Raw genomic sequence first — 16,025 nt, forward strand, 5'->3', positions numbered from 1 at the left:
GTCTATCAGGACAGAAGAGGACTGAACATTGTACGGGGGGAGTATGTATTGACTAGCACGATGTCCTATATAGATGAGACACGGTCTACTTCGCGCAGTGGGAGGCCGTCGGATATTCCAAACGACGATGCAGTCGCGCCACGATATCCAAATAGTCCGGCTCATTCTCCGCGGTGAGGATCCCATGCCGAATGAAGAAGTCAATCATGATCACCGCACAATTCGGCTTGAACTCGCCGCGTGCCAGCGCCTCCTGCACCTCGGCAACCGACAGCAGATTGAACTCCTCGACCTCGCTATCACCGGGCCGCGGGATCACCGAGGGGTCGAGCCGCAGATCGTAGACATACTCAACCTCCGGCTGCAGCAGGCCGATCTCGCCTCCGGCGCGCGCGTCCCGCACATGCGTATAGGTCACGCAGCCCCGTGCAACGATCGAAGCGCGCACCACCGGCTCGGGGAGGGACGCTTCCTCCATGGCCTCGCGGACGATGCACTCGAACGGCTTCTCGCCCGTGCACATCCCGCCCGCGACGGTGTTGTCCAGCATGCTGGGGTATGTCTGTTTGTTCTTTGCGCGCCGCGGCACCCATAGTTTCGGCCCCGAGGCATCTTCCACGTAGCCTGTCATGTGGGCGCCGTAGGTGACGATGCCGAATAGCGGGGATGCGCTGCGCTCCATCTCGAACAGATATTCCCCGCCCGGGCCGAAGACGGGGTACTTCTCGTTGCGCCAGCCTTTGAGGACCTCAAAGTGGCCGGACTTGACAGCCTCCGCGATGCTCTGCTCGACCACGTTGCTGCGGTGCTCGGGGGTTGCATCGGGTGGCGTGGACAGCGTGACTGTTTGCGCAGTCGAGTCGACCTTCCAGTGCTCCTTCTGCCACGGGAACTTGTCGACCACCGCATTCAAGATATAGCCCAGCGTGGCCTCGTAGCCAGACACCTGGAAGGCATGATAGTTGGCGAGGTTGGCGGTGTAGAAGGCGCGGTTGTCCTCGTAGTAAGGGAAGCTAGCGGGAGCCGTAAGACAGCGAAGCGCAGAGAAGGGCGCGAGAGTCTGTACTTATCGCATTCGCGGACGAGATCCAGATTGGACTTGGCCATGGTGAGCGTGAGGACAAGGCGAGGCTCTGTTCGGGTTCTCTGCTTCTCTTCCACGCGGGAGCCCTTATCGCGCGATAAGGGCCCTCTTATGTCACCGGCATCATCGAATCCTGGAATCCGCTGGAACTGCGCTGCCGAACGAACAAAGGCTGCTGCCGCCGCCGCGACTGGCTTCTCCCTTCTTCCCACCTCCCAATTGCCCTCGCCCAGCCTCGCCTCTCCTATATACCCTCCCTCCACATCCGTCCCCGACCATGTTCTCCGTTGTCATCCCGGGGCGCCCGTGTATCACGGACATCGTCGCAGTAGACGGCCAGCCCAACGGCCAAGCGACCAAGTTCGCCTTCACGATCCCGCTCAGCCCGGCCTTCACCGACATCGTGGTCTTCCTCCTCCCAGGCACAGTCCTGCCCCCGGCCACCGGCGCCGCAATCTACGTCCAGCTCCCCGACCCCACCACCGGCACCCCGACAGACTTCCGCTTCGTCGGCGCATTAGCCAACGAGAAACCCTCAGGCATCTTCACCGTGCGCCCGCCCCAGCACCAGGACGCTAATGCCCCGCGCCGCTCCGAGGCAGAGGAAGAAGACGAGATGCTCGACGACGGCTCCACCACGACCGGCGGCAGCGGCGCAGCGCCCGCCGGTGTCGTCACGCTAGGCATCTCCATCGAGCCCGCGCAGACCATCGCGCCGCAGCTCGCGGCGCTGGACACCGAGCGGCCCGCCGGCCCGGCGCCATCCTCCACCGCGCTGGTCGCCCAGTCCCCGGCCCAGCGCCAGCGGACGCAGGTGTCGACCAAGGTGCTGGCGCAGCGCATCATCGGCAGCGCGTTCAATTTCCTGGCCAGCTTTGCCGAGTCGGATCCCAAGAACAAGGGGCAGGAAGTGGTGCCGCTGAAGAGCTTCCGGGACTGGTGGGCGAAGTTTGAGCGGCGCATTGATATCGATCCCACATTTTTGGAGCGCGAGGATCCGAATGCGAATTAGCTGGGGCGGCGTTTGAGGTTGGATCGTCTTCTCTCGCTATTCATCGCGAGAGTCCCCTGCATGTGGTATCTTTTTTTTTTCCTGGAGTATATGATCTTGCATTGAGGATTGAGCGACTGCTTTTCTTTGTCTTTCATCCTGGAACGTGTTACGATTGTCTGGTTTTGGATGTGAGTCTTTGTCGACTCTTGTGTGTATGATTGAAGAAGGGCCGGCTAGGTCTATCCAGAGCGAGTGTATGAACTATTTGCCTTCGTGGATATTTCCAATGTTGTTTGTTTCGTTGAGTATATACAGAGATGGACTATTATAGACAACCCGGGCCTGCCCAGTCACGGCAGGAATGTAACAATATAAAGAAAATATCAATGACTCCCCTCCCTAGGACCCATCCAGACTGGTCACTCCGTATCAGCGCCAATAAGCAAATTGCATCAATCACAGTCGAAGCAGACAACCCCCTACCATAAAGGAATTCATAACTCGGATCTGTACATCCCAGGGAATGCCGAATCCGGCCGCAGGCGGATTCCAGGGGCGTAGTACAGGCTATACAGCTCATCGACGTAGGTAGAAGGCGTGGTAGCAGCATCGCCCGCCGCGACGACAGCATCGTGCGTGCCAACAGCATTCTGGACGTCATTCTCGTGCAGCCGGGTAACGTCCACGCGCACCTCCTTCTGCACGGTGATATCTCCCAGCGCAGCGGCCTTGCGCTCGACCAACGACTCCTGGGAATGAGCCGACGGCGCTGGCGTCGAGGGCTTCCGCGAGGGCCACAGGCGCAGAAGAGCCGCGCGTTTCGAGGAGACGAGCTCCGACTCTGACGAGGACGAGCCCGAGCGCACGTCGGTGCAGTAGAGTTCTTGGGTCAGCTCGCGCGAGAATCCGTCGCGGTCGGCGATGCTGTCGTTGACTTGCTGCTGGACGCGGAAGAGGCGGAAGGGGGTGAAGTTGTAGTCGGGGGCGGGCACTTGCGTGTCCAGCGTGCCGGCGACGCAGAATGTGAGCAGTGTGCAATGCTGCGGCTGGTGGATCTCCTCGGAGTGTCGGGTGGTGCTGCGACAAGACGCCATGAGAGGTCGGGCGCAGAATCGTGCGGCAGTGCGCATCTCCTCTGGCAGTGATTGGGACAGCGAGGTAATGGCCTGTATCAGATGTGCGCGGAACTGGTCCATGCTGGGATCCATTTGCTCGGCGGCTTTGGACTGGAGGTATTTCAGGCAGATGTCCATTGACCAGCCTTCCATATGAGAGATGATATCCAAGTGCTGAACCTGCAGCCGTTTCATGGGTAGAGTCGCCGATGGCAAGGGATTGCCGGTGCCCTTCGTAGTGAGGATCTCGAAGTGGTCCTGGACGGTAGGGCGCATGACGAACGAGATCAAATGCACGCCTTCCCCAAAGGCCCGGTTGGATGTGGCGTAGTCGCGCATGTCGCGAAGATGATCGAGAAGGGCTGTTTCTGGAACATGGATCCGACGAGAGAGCATGGAGGTGATATGCTCGATCGTCGCAAATCGGAATCCTGACGAGGCCAACCGAGATGCTTCATGCTTCTGGAGTTGTCGAACACTGAATATCAACTGACCCTTCCCGGTACGCAAGGACGAGCGACCCATCGCTCGAGAAAGACGCGAGACAGGAATGGCCGTGGCTAGGACGTCATCATATAGGGTTCCCAGGTCCTGGAGTGGTTGGCGTAGTTCGTTCGAAAGTTCCTGGGCTGTGACGCAGAATAGCTGCTTGAAGAGCGTGTCAAAGTCGGTTTGCAGCTCTGTTTCCTTGTCCATCACCGCTCCACGCGACAGTACATGCTTTTGGATGGCTTGTTCTTCGGATTCGAGGCGGTTTCGCATGAACGGGATAAGATCTTTGACCACTGGCCAATTTCGACTGGCCCTGAAAGCCCATAGGAACGTGGGATGCGTGCGAGTCAGATCGTCATCCTTGAAAGTCTACAAAGTAGTGTTAGCCTGAGTAGTCCCACGGCTGACATGAGTCAAACGAACCCGTCCAATATAATGGTCGACGATCTTCCGAGTCGGCAGAAGAGCCTGGGGCGTGACCATAACCCGTCCAGCCGGGTCAAAGTAGGCACAGGCGAGAACAAGTTGATGGGCACGAGTTGTCGATCGTCGGCGGTTTCCACCAGCCACAATAGCACAGGCAGACAAAATCACGCAGGAGACACAGGCCTAGAGGTCTTGTGTCAGTTCTCAACCCATTCTAACCGAAACAGACCACAATCTACTGACCAACACAGCGCAGATGATCACAACCTGGCTCCTGGACAGCTGTGTCCCCTTTTGCACTGATTCGTCCCGCTCACGATACACCGTCCCAACTGCCGCCGTCCAATGCATTCCCGAGACAGCACCGGCTAGCAGGAAGGCACAGATCCCGCGTCTCCACCAGCTATCCGTCCACGTTGCCCTCCAGCGGAAGAAGATCCCCAGCGCAGCGGTACTGGAGAAAATGGCGATAACGGCGGATCCGACGACGTTGGCGACATGGTACGAACACTTGTAGTTGGCAATGCCCAGCTGGCCGACGTAGTGCATGCCGCACACCGAGCTTCCGGTCAGTAGGCCGCCCGTGAGGATGCGAATATAACTGGCCTTCTGCTCGACGCCGACAGAGTAGAACGCAGCAAGCAAGACGACTACCGGCAGCACGAACGATGTTCCGGTGAAGGCGACGTTGTATACAATCTGGATGTTTTGGTCTCCGTTGCCGAGAACGATGGCGCGGTTACCGATGAAGTGCATGCACCAGATCCCGATGCCACCCATGGTGATAGAAGATGTGAGTAGTAGGTACCTATTGTTCAGGATAGTGAGGGCTGTCCCAGAGGGGTAGATCAATTAACGGTAGATTAGAACATACCAATTGTAGAAGCCTGATCTAGATGTCCTCCGGTGGAGAAGTTCCAGAGTGGTCGCACATCCCATCGAGGAGATCACATAGGATAGAAAGATGTACCCGGCCAGATAGGATATGGAAACCAAAGGCTCATTTGAAGTGTCGGTACTCGTCATCTTGTTTGATGGGGTTAGGGTGACGAGCTACGGCCCGGGGATCGTCTGTGCGGTATATTCCCTGAGCGAAAATGCGAGAAGAGCCGGGGTCGACTTGAGCGTTTATTCAATCAACCGGGAAGACATGAAGAAGTGAAACTGGCCGCAGGTAGAGTAAAGGATATTCGGGAAAGGAAGATAAGTATCGGACGAGATCATAAGAGAGGGTCCGATTCAAGTCTCGGTAGGGCTGGTGGCGATGATCCCCTTCTAGCGTCAGATCTCGTTCGCAAAGGGCCGGGCGAGGGTTCGAATAAGTATAATAAGGATAGCCATACCCTGGCAGTGCATTTGCCGACTCGGGCTAGCATCCCACCGGGCAATTTATTAAGCCCATAGGCGAGCGTAATGGAACCAGATTCAATCTAGAAAGACGATTGGGGCCCACCGGCCTCTGTGCATCGCCTGCGAGTGACTCCATCAGTCGTCTAGTTTCCCCGGTCAAAGTCGCATGGCAATCCTGCGGTCAATCGGTCCAGTGCCGAGTGGCCAAGGAAGCTGGGAAAGGTTTCAGATTAATCGATGTGATCCAGCAGCAAAGGTAAACAACACGGGGCCTGTGCCCCATGAATGGCTGATCAGAAGTGGACTTTGGAAGCGAGGGCATGTGGTTTTGCTCCCATTCTGCTCTCGCAGTGGTCGCCCGATAGGCGGGTTCCATAGATCGGATCGTAGCGGGTCGAGAACGATGGAGCTCTGGATCGGATCGGAGCGTATCAGCGAGCGAGCTCGCGCCATCCAGGTCTGCGGCCATACAGAGTAGCGCTGTCACGACGATAAATTGGCTGGGCGGCGCCACGGTCCGGTGTGTGATAATGCGATTGTTGCAGTAGTGCTGCGCGCGTTGCTTGCAAACTCCTCTTTGCTAGAAAGTATGGACGACCGGTCCTCTCACAAGATAGTCATGTTGTGGCCTTGCTCTTCGGTCCGACAAATTAATGAAGACGGCTCATCGCCGCTAGAGGCAAGTTCAGCTGCGCCGTGTCGTCGGGTTCGAATGAAGTTTGGCTGGATGAAGAGCCCCACACGAATAGGAGAGCTCGCCTGCGACGATTCTCTATCGTCTGCACGTCCAGATATGCAAGTCAAGGCATGACCGGTCACAAAAGCCAAGTTCGCCTTAGCGCACGTCTGGCGTCTATACTGTAGTGGGAGAACGCGAGCGCGATCGTGATCGCGTGGGGTTTTCCCACTCGCGAAATGACCAAGAGCCACCGTGGAGGTTAGAGTCGCACGTCAGGCACGGAGAGCTCCGGTATGGCTCAGCGCTGGTGGAAAGACGACGAGCTGAAAAAAAGATTAATCCATTGGATTCCCCACCGCGGACGCCGTGATTCGGCAAGTTCGAGTGGCGCGGATTCACGGTGAGATGATGTTTTTGCTCACCCACGGCTGACAACAAGTTCGTCTCTGCCCATTCGGTCCCAACCTTGGAAAGCCCCGATCGATCTGATCCGTCAGCTCGGGTTGGGCCTGGACTTGTCATCATCCTGTTCCAGTCAAACAGTCCGACACTGCCCGTTGGCCAGATAGTTTTGTCTCCACATGGGTGAATGCACTTTGAGTCGGGCATGGCTGCAACTCCATTCCGCTGCTCAGTTCACGCCCGGTAGTGTCTGGTGGGCGTTGGGTGGATAGGAAAGTGATGGGTCGAAAGCAAGGGGTCAACCTGTCAACTGTTGCTTATCCATCGGGTGTGTCCCTACGCCGTTGTTGTGCGCCATGTGGGTTACTCCACGATGGACGCTCGCTATATCCATCTGCGATACTGTAGGGCTGGTCTTTCTTTGGGGCAACTGGGCCCAACCCTAACCCGAGTATCCAGAAGACACATCGAGCACATTCAATTCCGGTGTTGAACTGTGGCAGCGGAAAGATTGAATTGAATTAAAGATTTAAAGAACTTACCCCTCCGCAGTGTCAAAACAACTCGCTATTATCTTGCCTCTCTCCAGCCGTCGCGCTCATTGGCTCAACAGTATCTCTCGTGTCAACCTCGTCCGCGTCGGCATACAGAGCCGCCTCATCGACGCCTCAGTCTAACAAGGCAACCCAAACAGATAGAGTCCATAGATTCAGCGTTGAGAGTAGCTCTAGCCCGTTGAGCACTTGGGCGACGGAGATACCACAGTGCAGCAGGAATAAGTGGTATATTCCGACAGGCTGTTGATGCCTTGGTATTAAGGCACCAAGCATAATCAGTTTAGCTAACTAGCTACCTAGATCTAGCTATCCAAACCCCCTTGACCCCTTTTCTTCCCTCTGCTCACCCCCCTCGTACGCCCAGAAACACTTTTCTCTGCGCATCCTCTTCCAATCTGTTATAGTTTTTATCACTATGGATATCCGGCAACAGTTCCCTGATGTGCACTGGGTCTGGAAAGGAGGCATCTCCTTTGTCTATGAGGTCCATCCTCGCATCGTGGTCAAGGTCCCGAAATCTGGCGACTTTGAGAAAGAGCAGTTTCAAAAAGAACTCAAGGTCTATAAGGCCTTTTCTCATCCACCCTGCCCTTCCATAGTCCAGTGCTTCTATGCAGATAACGGCATCTTCCTCGAGTATATAAGAGGTACGACCCTTATTAGTATTTGATAATTATGTCTCCCAACTAACCGCCTCACTAGATATAACCCTCTGTTCGAGAATACAAAACAACCACACTCGCGACCAGCACACAGCTATAGTTACTAAGGTGGAGAAACTGGAGCCTCTGTCCCTACAAAAGGAATAGATAAACGACCTCGCTCAAGCCGTTGCTTTTCTAGAATCGCTCAATCTCGCACATAGCGACCTACGACCTAAAAATATCTTACTTGACCGTAACCAATTAAAACTGTCAGATTTTAATTATACGGCTGAAATTGGGTCAGATTTTAAAGCTTGCATCGCCCCATATAGACGAATACTCAACAGCAACGAGCAGGATCAAGGACGACGTGGGAGTTCCGGGTTCCTAGGTCCTCGAACCGAACAATTCGCCTTGGGCTCTTTGTACTACCTTATAAACTACGGCTTTAAGGTTTACGGAGATCAACGTCTCACCGAGGATCCAAAAGAGCATAGACGCAAAGTTATGGATTTACTCCAGGACATAGAATTTCCGAGGTTAGATAGTGATCCATTGATTGACGACATCATCATCAAATATTGGCACAACAAGTATGCCACGATTGCAGAATTAGCCACATACACAGAGACGCTCCTTCCTGGAAGAAGCAGGCGGAGAGACACCGAAGCCGAAAAAATATCTACTTCGCAATGGCGTGCAGTAATAGGCCGCGTTATTCGCGGATTATGGAACAGTTTCAGATCTTGGTGGGCTTTTGTGCTCTGTCGCACCAGAGAGGTAACCAAGCCTAAAGAAGCTAATAGTGGAAAACCGGATAGCTATAGCGGTGGCATCGAACAGCACGACTCAGCAGAGGATTTCTTTCAGAGGAAAACATTCTGTCAGAACCTGGAGAAGCGCGGACTTCTTCATATGCTTTCTTTGGGAGAGCCAGAGCAACTTGGATTCAGTATCGAGTGGTATAGACATTCCACAAGTTGAAGCAAAACTCAGCTGCAGATTTCGGCCATCAACAAAGTGGTAAATCATATCATCACGAAGATCAATTGTGTAGAATGAAGACTTGTGCACCGAGATGAAGTTGCGACTGGTCTTGGTTGGGTATTGTCTGTAGTACCCTCGGGATTTGCATTTCCCCAATTCTTAGCATCAATTCCAATGCACTGATTTCCAAATACTCTGTTCATTGATGGGCTTCTATAGAAGCACCAGCACCCATGGGACTCAGACTCGGTAGGCGATGCTAGAAGTGTTCAGCTGGTCACAATATGCCCTATAAATACTCGGTTAGGACCACCTCGTGGATTAAACAAGACTGATTTCTGTGAGCTTCGATGCGAGACGGGGAAATCCTACGTGTTCGCCGCACAGATGCAGGCATTAACTGCTGCAGGAGAACTATCACCGCTTGCATGCATGATGCAAGAGATCATGCATGGAAGGGTCGGGACTTCCTTGATAACGTCTACCGAGAACAGCGTTTTGGGGTTTCTTGAACCAGCGCACAACCACGGCTGCGGGAACCCCACACGAGCCTGCAAAATCATCCACGAATGAACAGCATAACGAGCGTGTGCGTGTCATGATAGGCATTGACCAGCATCGCAGCCAGCTCGAGCAAGCTACGAATGCACTATCAGTCATGGAATCTATTGAAAATCAAGGAGATAAAAAGCCCCAGGGCCCGGAGATTAAATTCCCTCGTCTCCAAAATTAAAATAGAACAAGATGAAGCCTAACCACTAAATGCTAAGAAAGTGTCACACCAATCTCTGAGTGTCCCTGTTTACTGGAGCAGCTTCTGGAGACCGGCCTGGATGGCGGGAGGGTTGGCGCCGCGGACGATATCGATCTTCTCGCCGCCCTTCACGAAAAGGAAGGTGGGCATGGCGGAGATGCCGTTGTTGGCGGCCACATCCTGGAGCTTGTCGACGTCCACCTTGTAGAACTTGACCGAGGTGTGGGCCTCGCTCATCTTCTCGATGGCCGGGGAGATGGCCTTGCAGGGACCGCACCACTCGGCGAAGAAGTCGACGAGCACGGGGTCGGAGGCACCCAGGACCTTCTGCTGGAACTCCTCGGCGCTGTAGGATAGAGATGAGTTAGCCACGGTTCGGACAGATGCAACTTGGAGGGGCATATCTGGGGTATACGCACGAGGTGATCTCAACAACGTTGCCACCCATTTTCAAGGTTGATCGCGAGAATTGCGGGATCGGGGTAGAGGTAAAGGAGCGGGGGGATGGCACAAAAGCGAAGCGCTGAGGCAGAGAGGAGCGAAGTAGAGACGGAGTGGCTCTGGACAGAGATGGAAAGCGGGCGAGGCGGAAGGAAGGTCGGATCTGCAGCGGGATGTTAGATTTCCGATGAGGGGCACCGTGGAGGGGCGCTGCAGCTTTTATAGGCCGATGACGTTGCGACGGAGAGCTTAGGTAAGAGCGCGGTGCACCGGGCTGATTAATCTGGACTCCAGCTGGCACCGCCACGACCTTCGAAGAGGGGGGCCATGGGTTTAGTCACTTACAGAGGCCATGGTAGGATTTGTCACACGTCGACTCGGCTGGTGCAATCTAGGCCAACCAATGGATGGGTGATGCTGTCGAGGAAGAAAAGGAGACCAGGCGGTGGAGGGAGGCAGTACGGGGGTCGGTTATGGCGTGCTCGGCTGCTTACGAATTGGACGCTTCTGGACTAACTATAGTTACCGAGTAAATCGGGGTGACGGCGAAAAGCCTGCTTAATGCGTAAATGTCAACAGGATATATCCGTAGAGAGCTGCGCTCGAAATGATCAAATTCTTGATTACTAGATATTCACTATCAGAATGCACCCGAATCTCATCTGAAGAATATGTTCGCTATGCAGGAAGCAAGACAATGCCTTCGAAACGCGCTAGAAATGCTCCAATCCTCAACATGCAGAGAGTTCCCCTGCGCCTTGGTCGATAATGAGAGGACCACCTATCCCTTTTGAAGTTCGTCTGACCTTGTATGATCCACTGTCTTCCTGTTCGTGCAGTCTTTTCTGGCCATGTTCACTCACATGGTTCACGTTATCGGTTGAAGTCGAAGGACTAACAGAGGGCGGAGAATTGCCAGAGGACAAGGGACAGGGAGCCACCAGCTCGGCGACGAGGCGATCTGCAAAGGTATCATACGGCTTGTACGGGATTTTCTTCCGCCGAATAGCAGGCCACTTCATGGGCATTGTCGCGGTCTTCGGGTCCCTGAGCGCATCCAGAAGCTCAGTGATGATCTGGGCCTCGTAGAAAAGGATGTGTTCCTTATCTAAGACGTTGGTCACAAGAAGACGTGACTGGACGCGAATCAGCAGGGCTCAACAAACTGTTAGCAAGTATTACTAGGCCAAAAACATACTGTGTAGGTAACTTGGTCTGATGGTTTGAGCTTGTGCTCCTGAAGCTGCGCAAAGGCTAACAAGTGGCACAAGAAATATGAATCTTCGATCCATTCCTTCGGAGTGGTCTGGGCGACCCTCTTCTTGCAGATCTCCCAGCCGACGTAGTTGATGGATCGTTTTGGACCAGGGCAAGGCCGGAATTGTCTGTCGCGATCTCTATTAACGTCTGTGTAGTGGACATAACCGACCACCAGAGGCGAGCTGTTATGGACGTGATCGATGGACCTTTCATGACGATGAAACACACAATATTCTGGTTGGTGAACCATTCGGCCTTGAAAATAGAATGGAGCTCCTTTTCTGCTCAGGGGCATCAGTCAGGCACCTATAGATAGGTGAATGGGGCAGTCTGTCAGACTGCAGTTCTTACTTAGGAGATGCAAATCTGCCATTCTCGCCTGCCAAAATGTTGATGAGACGTTGCCGCTTGATGATAGGAGATAGGTGCATAGCTAAGTCTTCCACGTCATTTGGCTGCTTTGCAGAACATCCTTGACTATGACCACCGTCCCTGTTTTCAGTCGATTCAGTGCAGTCAAGAGTTGCGACGTCTTCGAATCGACACCCTACCAGATCCAGATGACGTGAGGTCCACTGAAGAGGTGGGACAAGAAAGTTATTATTATCGCGTAATATATCACGAAAAGGCTTCGGCCTAGGATCGGGCGCCATTACGCGAATGCCAGGCGAGATGTTGGAAGCGGAGAGGTTATCTATATGATCTTTCACCGCTTAGCAGGTAGCATACGTGAGTCCTAACCGCCTTCGGAAAACCCCCGCCCCCAATGTTTCAGCCAGTTCGATGCTTTCTATCAGGTCTCCCGGTCCTGAGATTGGCCTTGTCGAAACAATTTAGTATGGCCTGTAGACAAACACAGAATCATGATTTCGTATCACCTACTATATCAGTATCGAAGTCAGTATCGAAGAGAAAGAAGGTGTAGACTCAGGGTAGTATAGTTACTGAGCTTGCTGTGATGTGATTCCGCACCATTTAAGGTCATTATTATGTTGTGATCATTGAAATCACAATCTGGCAGTTTTCTAACCCGGTTGGTCTAGACTCCTCTACCAATGATACTAGTATCACAGATGGTCTAGTATTATGACCTGTAGAGCCAAAACACATCAGTCAACTGACATTCATTTCAGCCTAGCTGTTTGGAAACAGACGTCTCCGTGGAAGCAATAACAGTTAACGCTGGGGAAATTCGACGTTGCAATCCCACAGGCATCTCTTGCTATTTTGACCAGGCTGACAGATATTAGGAAAGACATCATCTCACATTCTCGATACTTTGGATGCCGTTCATCTGACAGCATGCAGTTGCATGCTTCGATCCTCGCGTTGGTTCCAGTAGCTTCTTCAAGTCCAATTGCTTGACGTCAGCACAATAGTATCAACAGCCACCCTACACCGCAGCAATACGTCCTCCCGTACCAGTTCACTCGATGAACATATAGCAAGTAAAGAAATAGCACCAGGATTTGACATCAACACATTCATTTCAAGTCTGACTAATCTTTCCAACTTTTCTGTCGTATTCCAGAATAGTTGGAAGAAACAGCTTTGAAGGATTGAGATAACATCGGGCATATGCCTAGGAGACGCAGATCCCAGACTCTGGCGCTGCGGGGCAGTAGAGGCTAGTGTAACTCCCTGGGATAGACGCGAACAAGGGGGAATCCACTTGAGGATCAGAACTCATCGGTAAGACGATGCACTTCAACAGGCAGTATCGGAGACAATATTTGTAGCTTGAAGGGGTATAACAATAGGTAGATGCATCTATGAATAAATATACAGCGGCATGATCATCCAGCGAATGCGGCGCGAACAAAGTCAGATTAAAGATGTTCTTCGAGGGAAAGTCGTCCAAGTCAAGATAGCGGATGAGATCCACGGGGACTATATGCATCATAATAAAGCAATTTGGAAGGGGGCCAATGCTGGTGGGGGCTATGAGAACAGGATTGAATTTATGCGCCTGGGCAAAGCTCAAATCAAAACATGGGGCGAGTTGGGGGGTATCAACAAAATCGAACAAGCTTGAAAATCACAAGCACAGCAGGTGAAGAGGGCTAAAGGGCGAGGGAGATGGGGAAGAGGGGGAAGACGGGGGAGGGACAACAAAGACCTAGCATCACATCGTACAGCACGGAAGACGGCTAGCGCCAGATATCACAAGGGGGATGACATAAAGGAAAGCACAAAGGAAAAGTCTAAGGAGCGGCGGGCTATGTGCGGAAGACATGCCATGATGAGCCAATGAACGACCCAAAGGTAGAGAGATGGGATGGAAGATCAACCAAGAGATGTGAATCAACTTCAATGGCGCCGAGATCCACAAAGATCAAGTTCACTCGACAGTTTCAATTACACCATACACACTGGCTACTCGTGCCGGTGCAGGAGGCCGAGTGGGTTCTTCCGGAGGGCTTTGATCCTCCTCTGCAGAGATGGGGGAGAGCGAGGGAATGCTTCGAAGCATGCCCTGTGTGGACTTGGGGCGGGCAACTGGATTGACGACAATCGGTCGGCGGCCAACCTCGCTGTGGTGCCACATCTCAGCGGGCTTGTTGGCATCGGCAGCAGTGGCATCCATTTCCATTTCGGGCTCGCCCATCACATTGCTGCTGGCACCACGGGAATCGATGGAATCGCGAGCTTCATCAAGAGTATCGGCCGGCCCGTCTAGCGAGTCTGCGCCAAAGGAGCGCATGTTCGTCCGAGCCGGGCTGCTGGGCTTTTGTGACATCCGACGGAAGAACTGTCCAGACATCCATGACCCCTCGGAATCGATCGAAGCCAGAGACTGTGATAAGGGCACGTTGTCAGATTCGGCGTCGAAACTTCCAGTCCAAGACTGGTGGTGACGTCGACGCGGGTTGACGATATCCATGCCAGCAGTTGGGACTGGGTCATGAATGAAAGTGTCTTGGTCATTCTCCAGTGAAGACTCGGGCACTTGCTCGGGAATATCTGGTGACTGCAAGCGCGAGTCTGGGGGTGACATAGGCTCTTCACCGAAATGCTCGGTGAATTTGGAGTGGGAACGTTTGACGGTCCCGGTGGGAACAAAGGCTCTCGGAGGGATCACAACAGGTGGCGGAGGTGATGATTGGGTTTGAATTTTATAGAAAGACTCGTGAGAGGCGTTGGAGACGTCCGGACTAGACTCCTGGAATCGCTCGCGGTAACGTCGCTTGAGCCGCGAGGAGCCACGTCGGAAGAGGGATGAAATGGTGTTTCCCCGGCGCCCACTGGTGTCGGAGGGCCGGCGTTGTGAAAGATCAGAGGTTGAACCGATGCCAAATGTTTGCGAATGACTGGCACTGCTGATTCCCTGTCGGAGCGAAGACTGTGATGGGGAGAGCGTGGTTCGAGAGATGCCCGTGTCGTGCGAAGGGGCAAAGCTGGGGCGCGGAGCCAACTTCGGCCCACGCATAGAGCCATCATCAACGTTTCTAGTGGCGGGGACACTCTCCAGCGAGTCACGCCCAGCGGCCGCGGCATTCTTGGATTTGTCTTGGGGTTCTTCAACCGGGTTGTGCGTAGCCTCCTCTTTCTGCACCACGGCATCTTCATGAGTCTCTGCAACGACAACAGAGGGCTGAACTTCTTCGGGAATGTCAACAGCTGGCTGCGCCTCTTCTGCTTGCTGGGCGTCGGCTTGTTGCTGCAATTTGCGCTGCAACTTCTCTTGATCGTCGACTTGTTTTTTCTCTCGGCGACGGCGGTCTCGGTCGAGCAGTTCTCGTAGAGCGCCTGCATCTAATGAATCGGCGAGCTCGTTTACTCGCCGTCTCGAATAGTACAGGTCCTCCTCCGACATCGTTAAAGCCTGCAGTCTATCCTTGTCGGCCGATCGACCAGGCGCGGGAGGGTTATTGCTTCTGGACGTGGGGAGGCGAGGCGCTTCGACGTAGCGTACAACGGGTCGTGGGGTCAACGCGGCAAATGCGTTAACCTTGTAGGTATATGGGTCGGAGATGTCGGACATGGACGACGCGGCGGAATCACGGATCGAGAGACTGATGTCTGAATTATACCGATCCATGCGTCGACCGTTCGCCCTCCGCCGTCGATGCTCCAGCACGTAGTCGCTCCCCATGGGAGCCTGCCGACGGGGGATGTCTATCGGCGTCGAGGAAAGCATCTTGATCTCGCGTTCACGCATGATCTCATGCGCTTTGCGCTTGCTCAGCTTCCGGCGGAGCTTCTTGGGGCCATTCTGGTTCTGCCTCCGCAAAAGCGATCCAGTACGAGAGAGCGGTCGCTGGGGAGGCTGGTCTGGGTCGGCACGGTCCGGCTCTGCTTCGGACGTTCGCTGGTCCAGCGACGAGATCGGGCGGTGCATCGAAGCTCGCGCAGAGCCTCGAATGCTGCCCGAGCCGTCACCATTTCGCGACAGATAGCCGTTGTTCTGGCGCTTGGAAGGCCGGCGGGAGGGTTTGCGGGCCAGCGTGGGCTCGGGAACGACGGCTGGCGGTTCCTGATCCAAAGACTGCTGCAGGGCGGTGGCCTCGGCTGCACTCACCTGGATAGTATGCCGCTTGTTCTTGCGGCCAAAGGGCCATATCGCCATGACGCCCGGTTGAGGGCACTTCCAGCCCCAGGAGTCAGTGATCGCAGTGTGTGTTGGTACAGGCGCGCAAGTGGCCGACTGGACTCATCGAGGACAGAGTGTGGGGGGTGGAAACTGGGGGACCACGGAGAATCCAGCAAAGGCAAAAGGGTCAATAGCGGCGGAGCAGAAAACGCGTCGGGCCACCGTCGTCATCAAGTGGATTTCGGGTTTCTGAGGCAATGATCCAAGATCGAGCACAAGGCAGCGATCGGTGGGAAGGAAAGGGGG

At 54.1% G+C, this 16,025-nt stretch overlaps 7 protein-coding genes across 7 annotated transcripts; 2 read left to right on the plus strand and 5 right to left on the minus strand.

Moving 5' to 3' along the window:
- Positions 1-85: 85 nt before the first annotated feature.
- N7459_003025 (thiamine pyrophosphokinase-related protein) lies at positions 86-1,107 on the minus strand (the record flags this gene model as incomplete). The annotated part of the gene is made up of 2 exons (XM_056942210.1): positions 86-1,013; positions 1,067-1,107. 2 exons carry the CDS (start codon positions 1,105-1,107, stop codon positions 86-88), a joined length of 969 nt encoding a protein of 322 aa, XP_056802093.1.
- A 254-nt stretch (positions 1,108-1,361) lies between these two features.
- On the plus strand, positions 1,362-2,096 carry N7459_003026 (OPI10 family protein; the record flags this gene model as incomplete). Its single annotated transcript, XM_056942211.1, has 1 exon — positions 1,362-2,096. One exon carries the CDS (start codon positions 1,362-1,364, stop codon positions 2,094-2,096), a length of 735 nt encoding a protein of 244 aa, XP_056802094.1.
- A 476-nt stretch (positions 2,097-2,572) lies between these two features.
- On the minus strand, positions 2,573-5,137 carry N7459_003027 (MHYT domain-containing protein; the record flags this gene model as incomplete). Its single annotated transcript, XM_056942212.1, has 4 exons — positions 2,573-4,054; positions 4,109-4,294; positions 4,355-4,919; positions 4,986-5,137. 4 exons carry the CDS (start codon positions 5,135-5,137, stop codon positions 2,573-2,575), a joined length of 2,385 nt encoding a protein of 794 aa, XP_056802095.1.
- Positions 5,138-7,514: 2,377 nt separating this feature from the next.
- On the plus strand, positions 7,515-8,727 carry N7459_003028 (uncharacterized protein; the record flags this gene model as incomplete). The annotated part of the gene is made up of 3 exons (XM_056942213.1): positions 7,515-7,746; positions 7,802-7,869; positions 7,909-8,727. The coding sequence occupies 3 exons, from the start codon at positions 7,515-7,517 to the stop codon at positions 8,725-8,727; spliced, it is 1,119 nt and encodes a 372-aa protein (XP_056802096.1).
- Positions 8,728-9,532: 805 nt separating this feature from the next.
- Positions 9,533-10,208, minus strand: N7459_003029 (thioredoxin family protein; the record flags this gene model as incomplete). The annotated part of the gene is made up of 2 exons (XM_056942214.1): positions 9,533-9,830; positions 9,904-10,208. Coding segments are annotated over 2 exons (603 nt in total), but the record flags the coding sequence as incomplete, so codon positions are not given.
- Positions 10,209-10,656: 448 nt separating this feature from the next.
- N7459_003030 (uncharacterized protein) lies at positions 10,657-11,616 on the minus strand (the record flags this gene model as incomplete). The annotated part of the gene is made up of 3 exons (XM_056942215.1): positions 10,657-11,061; positions 11,124-11,367; positions 11,537-11,616. The coding sequence occupies 3 exons, from the start codon at positions 11,614-11,616 to the stop codon at positions 10,657-10,659; spliced, it is 729 nt and encodes a 242-aa protein (XP_056802098.1).
- Positions 11,617-13,526: 1,910 nt separating this feature from the next.
- N7459_003031 (uncharacterized protein) lies at positions 13,527-15,755 on the minus strand (the record flags this gene model as incomplete). Its single annotated transcript, XM_056942216.1, has 1 exon — positions 13,527-15,755. The coding sequence occupies one exon, from the start codon at positions 15,753-15,755 to the stop codon at positions 13,527-13,529; it is 2,229 nt and encodes a 742-aa protein (XP_056802099.1).
- Positions 15,756-16,025: the final 270 nt, after the last annotated feature.

The sequence above is a fragment of the Penicillium hispanicum genome, assembly GCF_028827665.1.
Source record: "Penicillium hispanicum strain IBT 35686 chromosome Unknown utg000003l_segment0_segment0, whole genome shotgun sequence".
Taxonomy (NCBI): domain Eukaryota; kingdom Fungi; phylum Ascomycota; class Eurotiomycetes; order Eurotiales; family Aspergillaceae; genus Penicillium; species Penicillium hispanicum.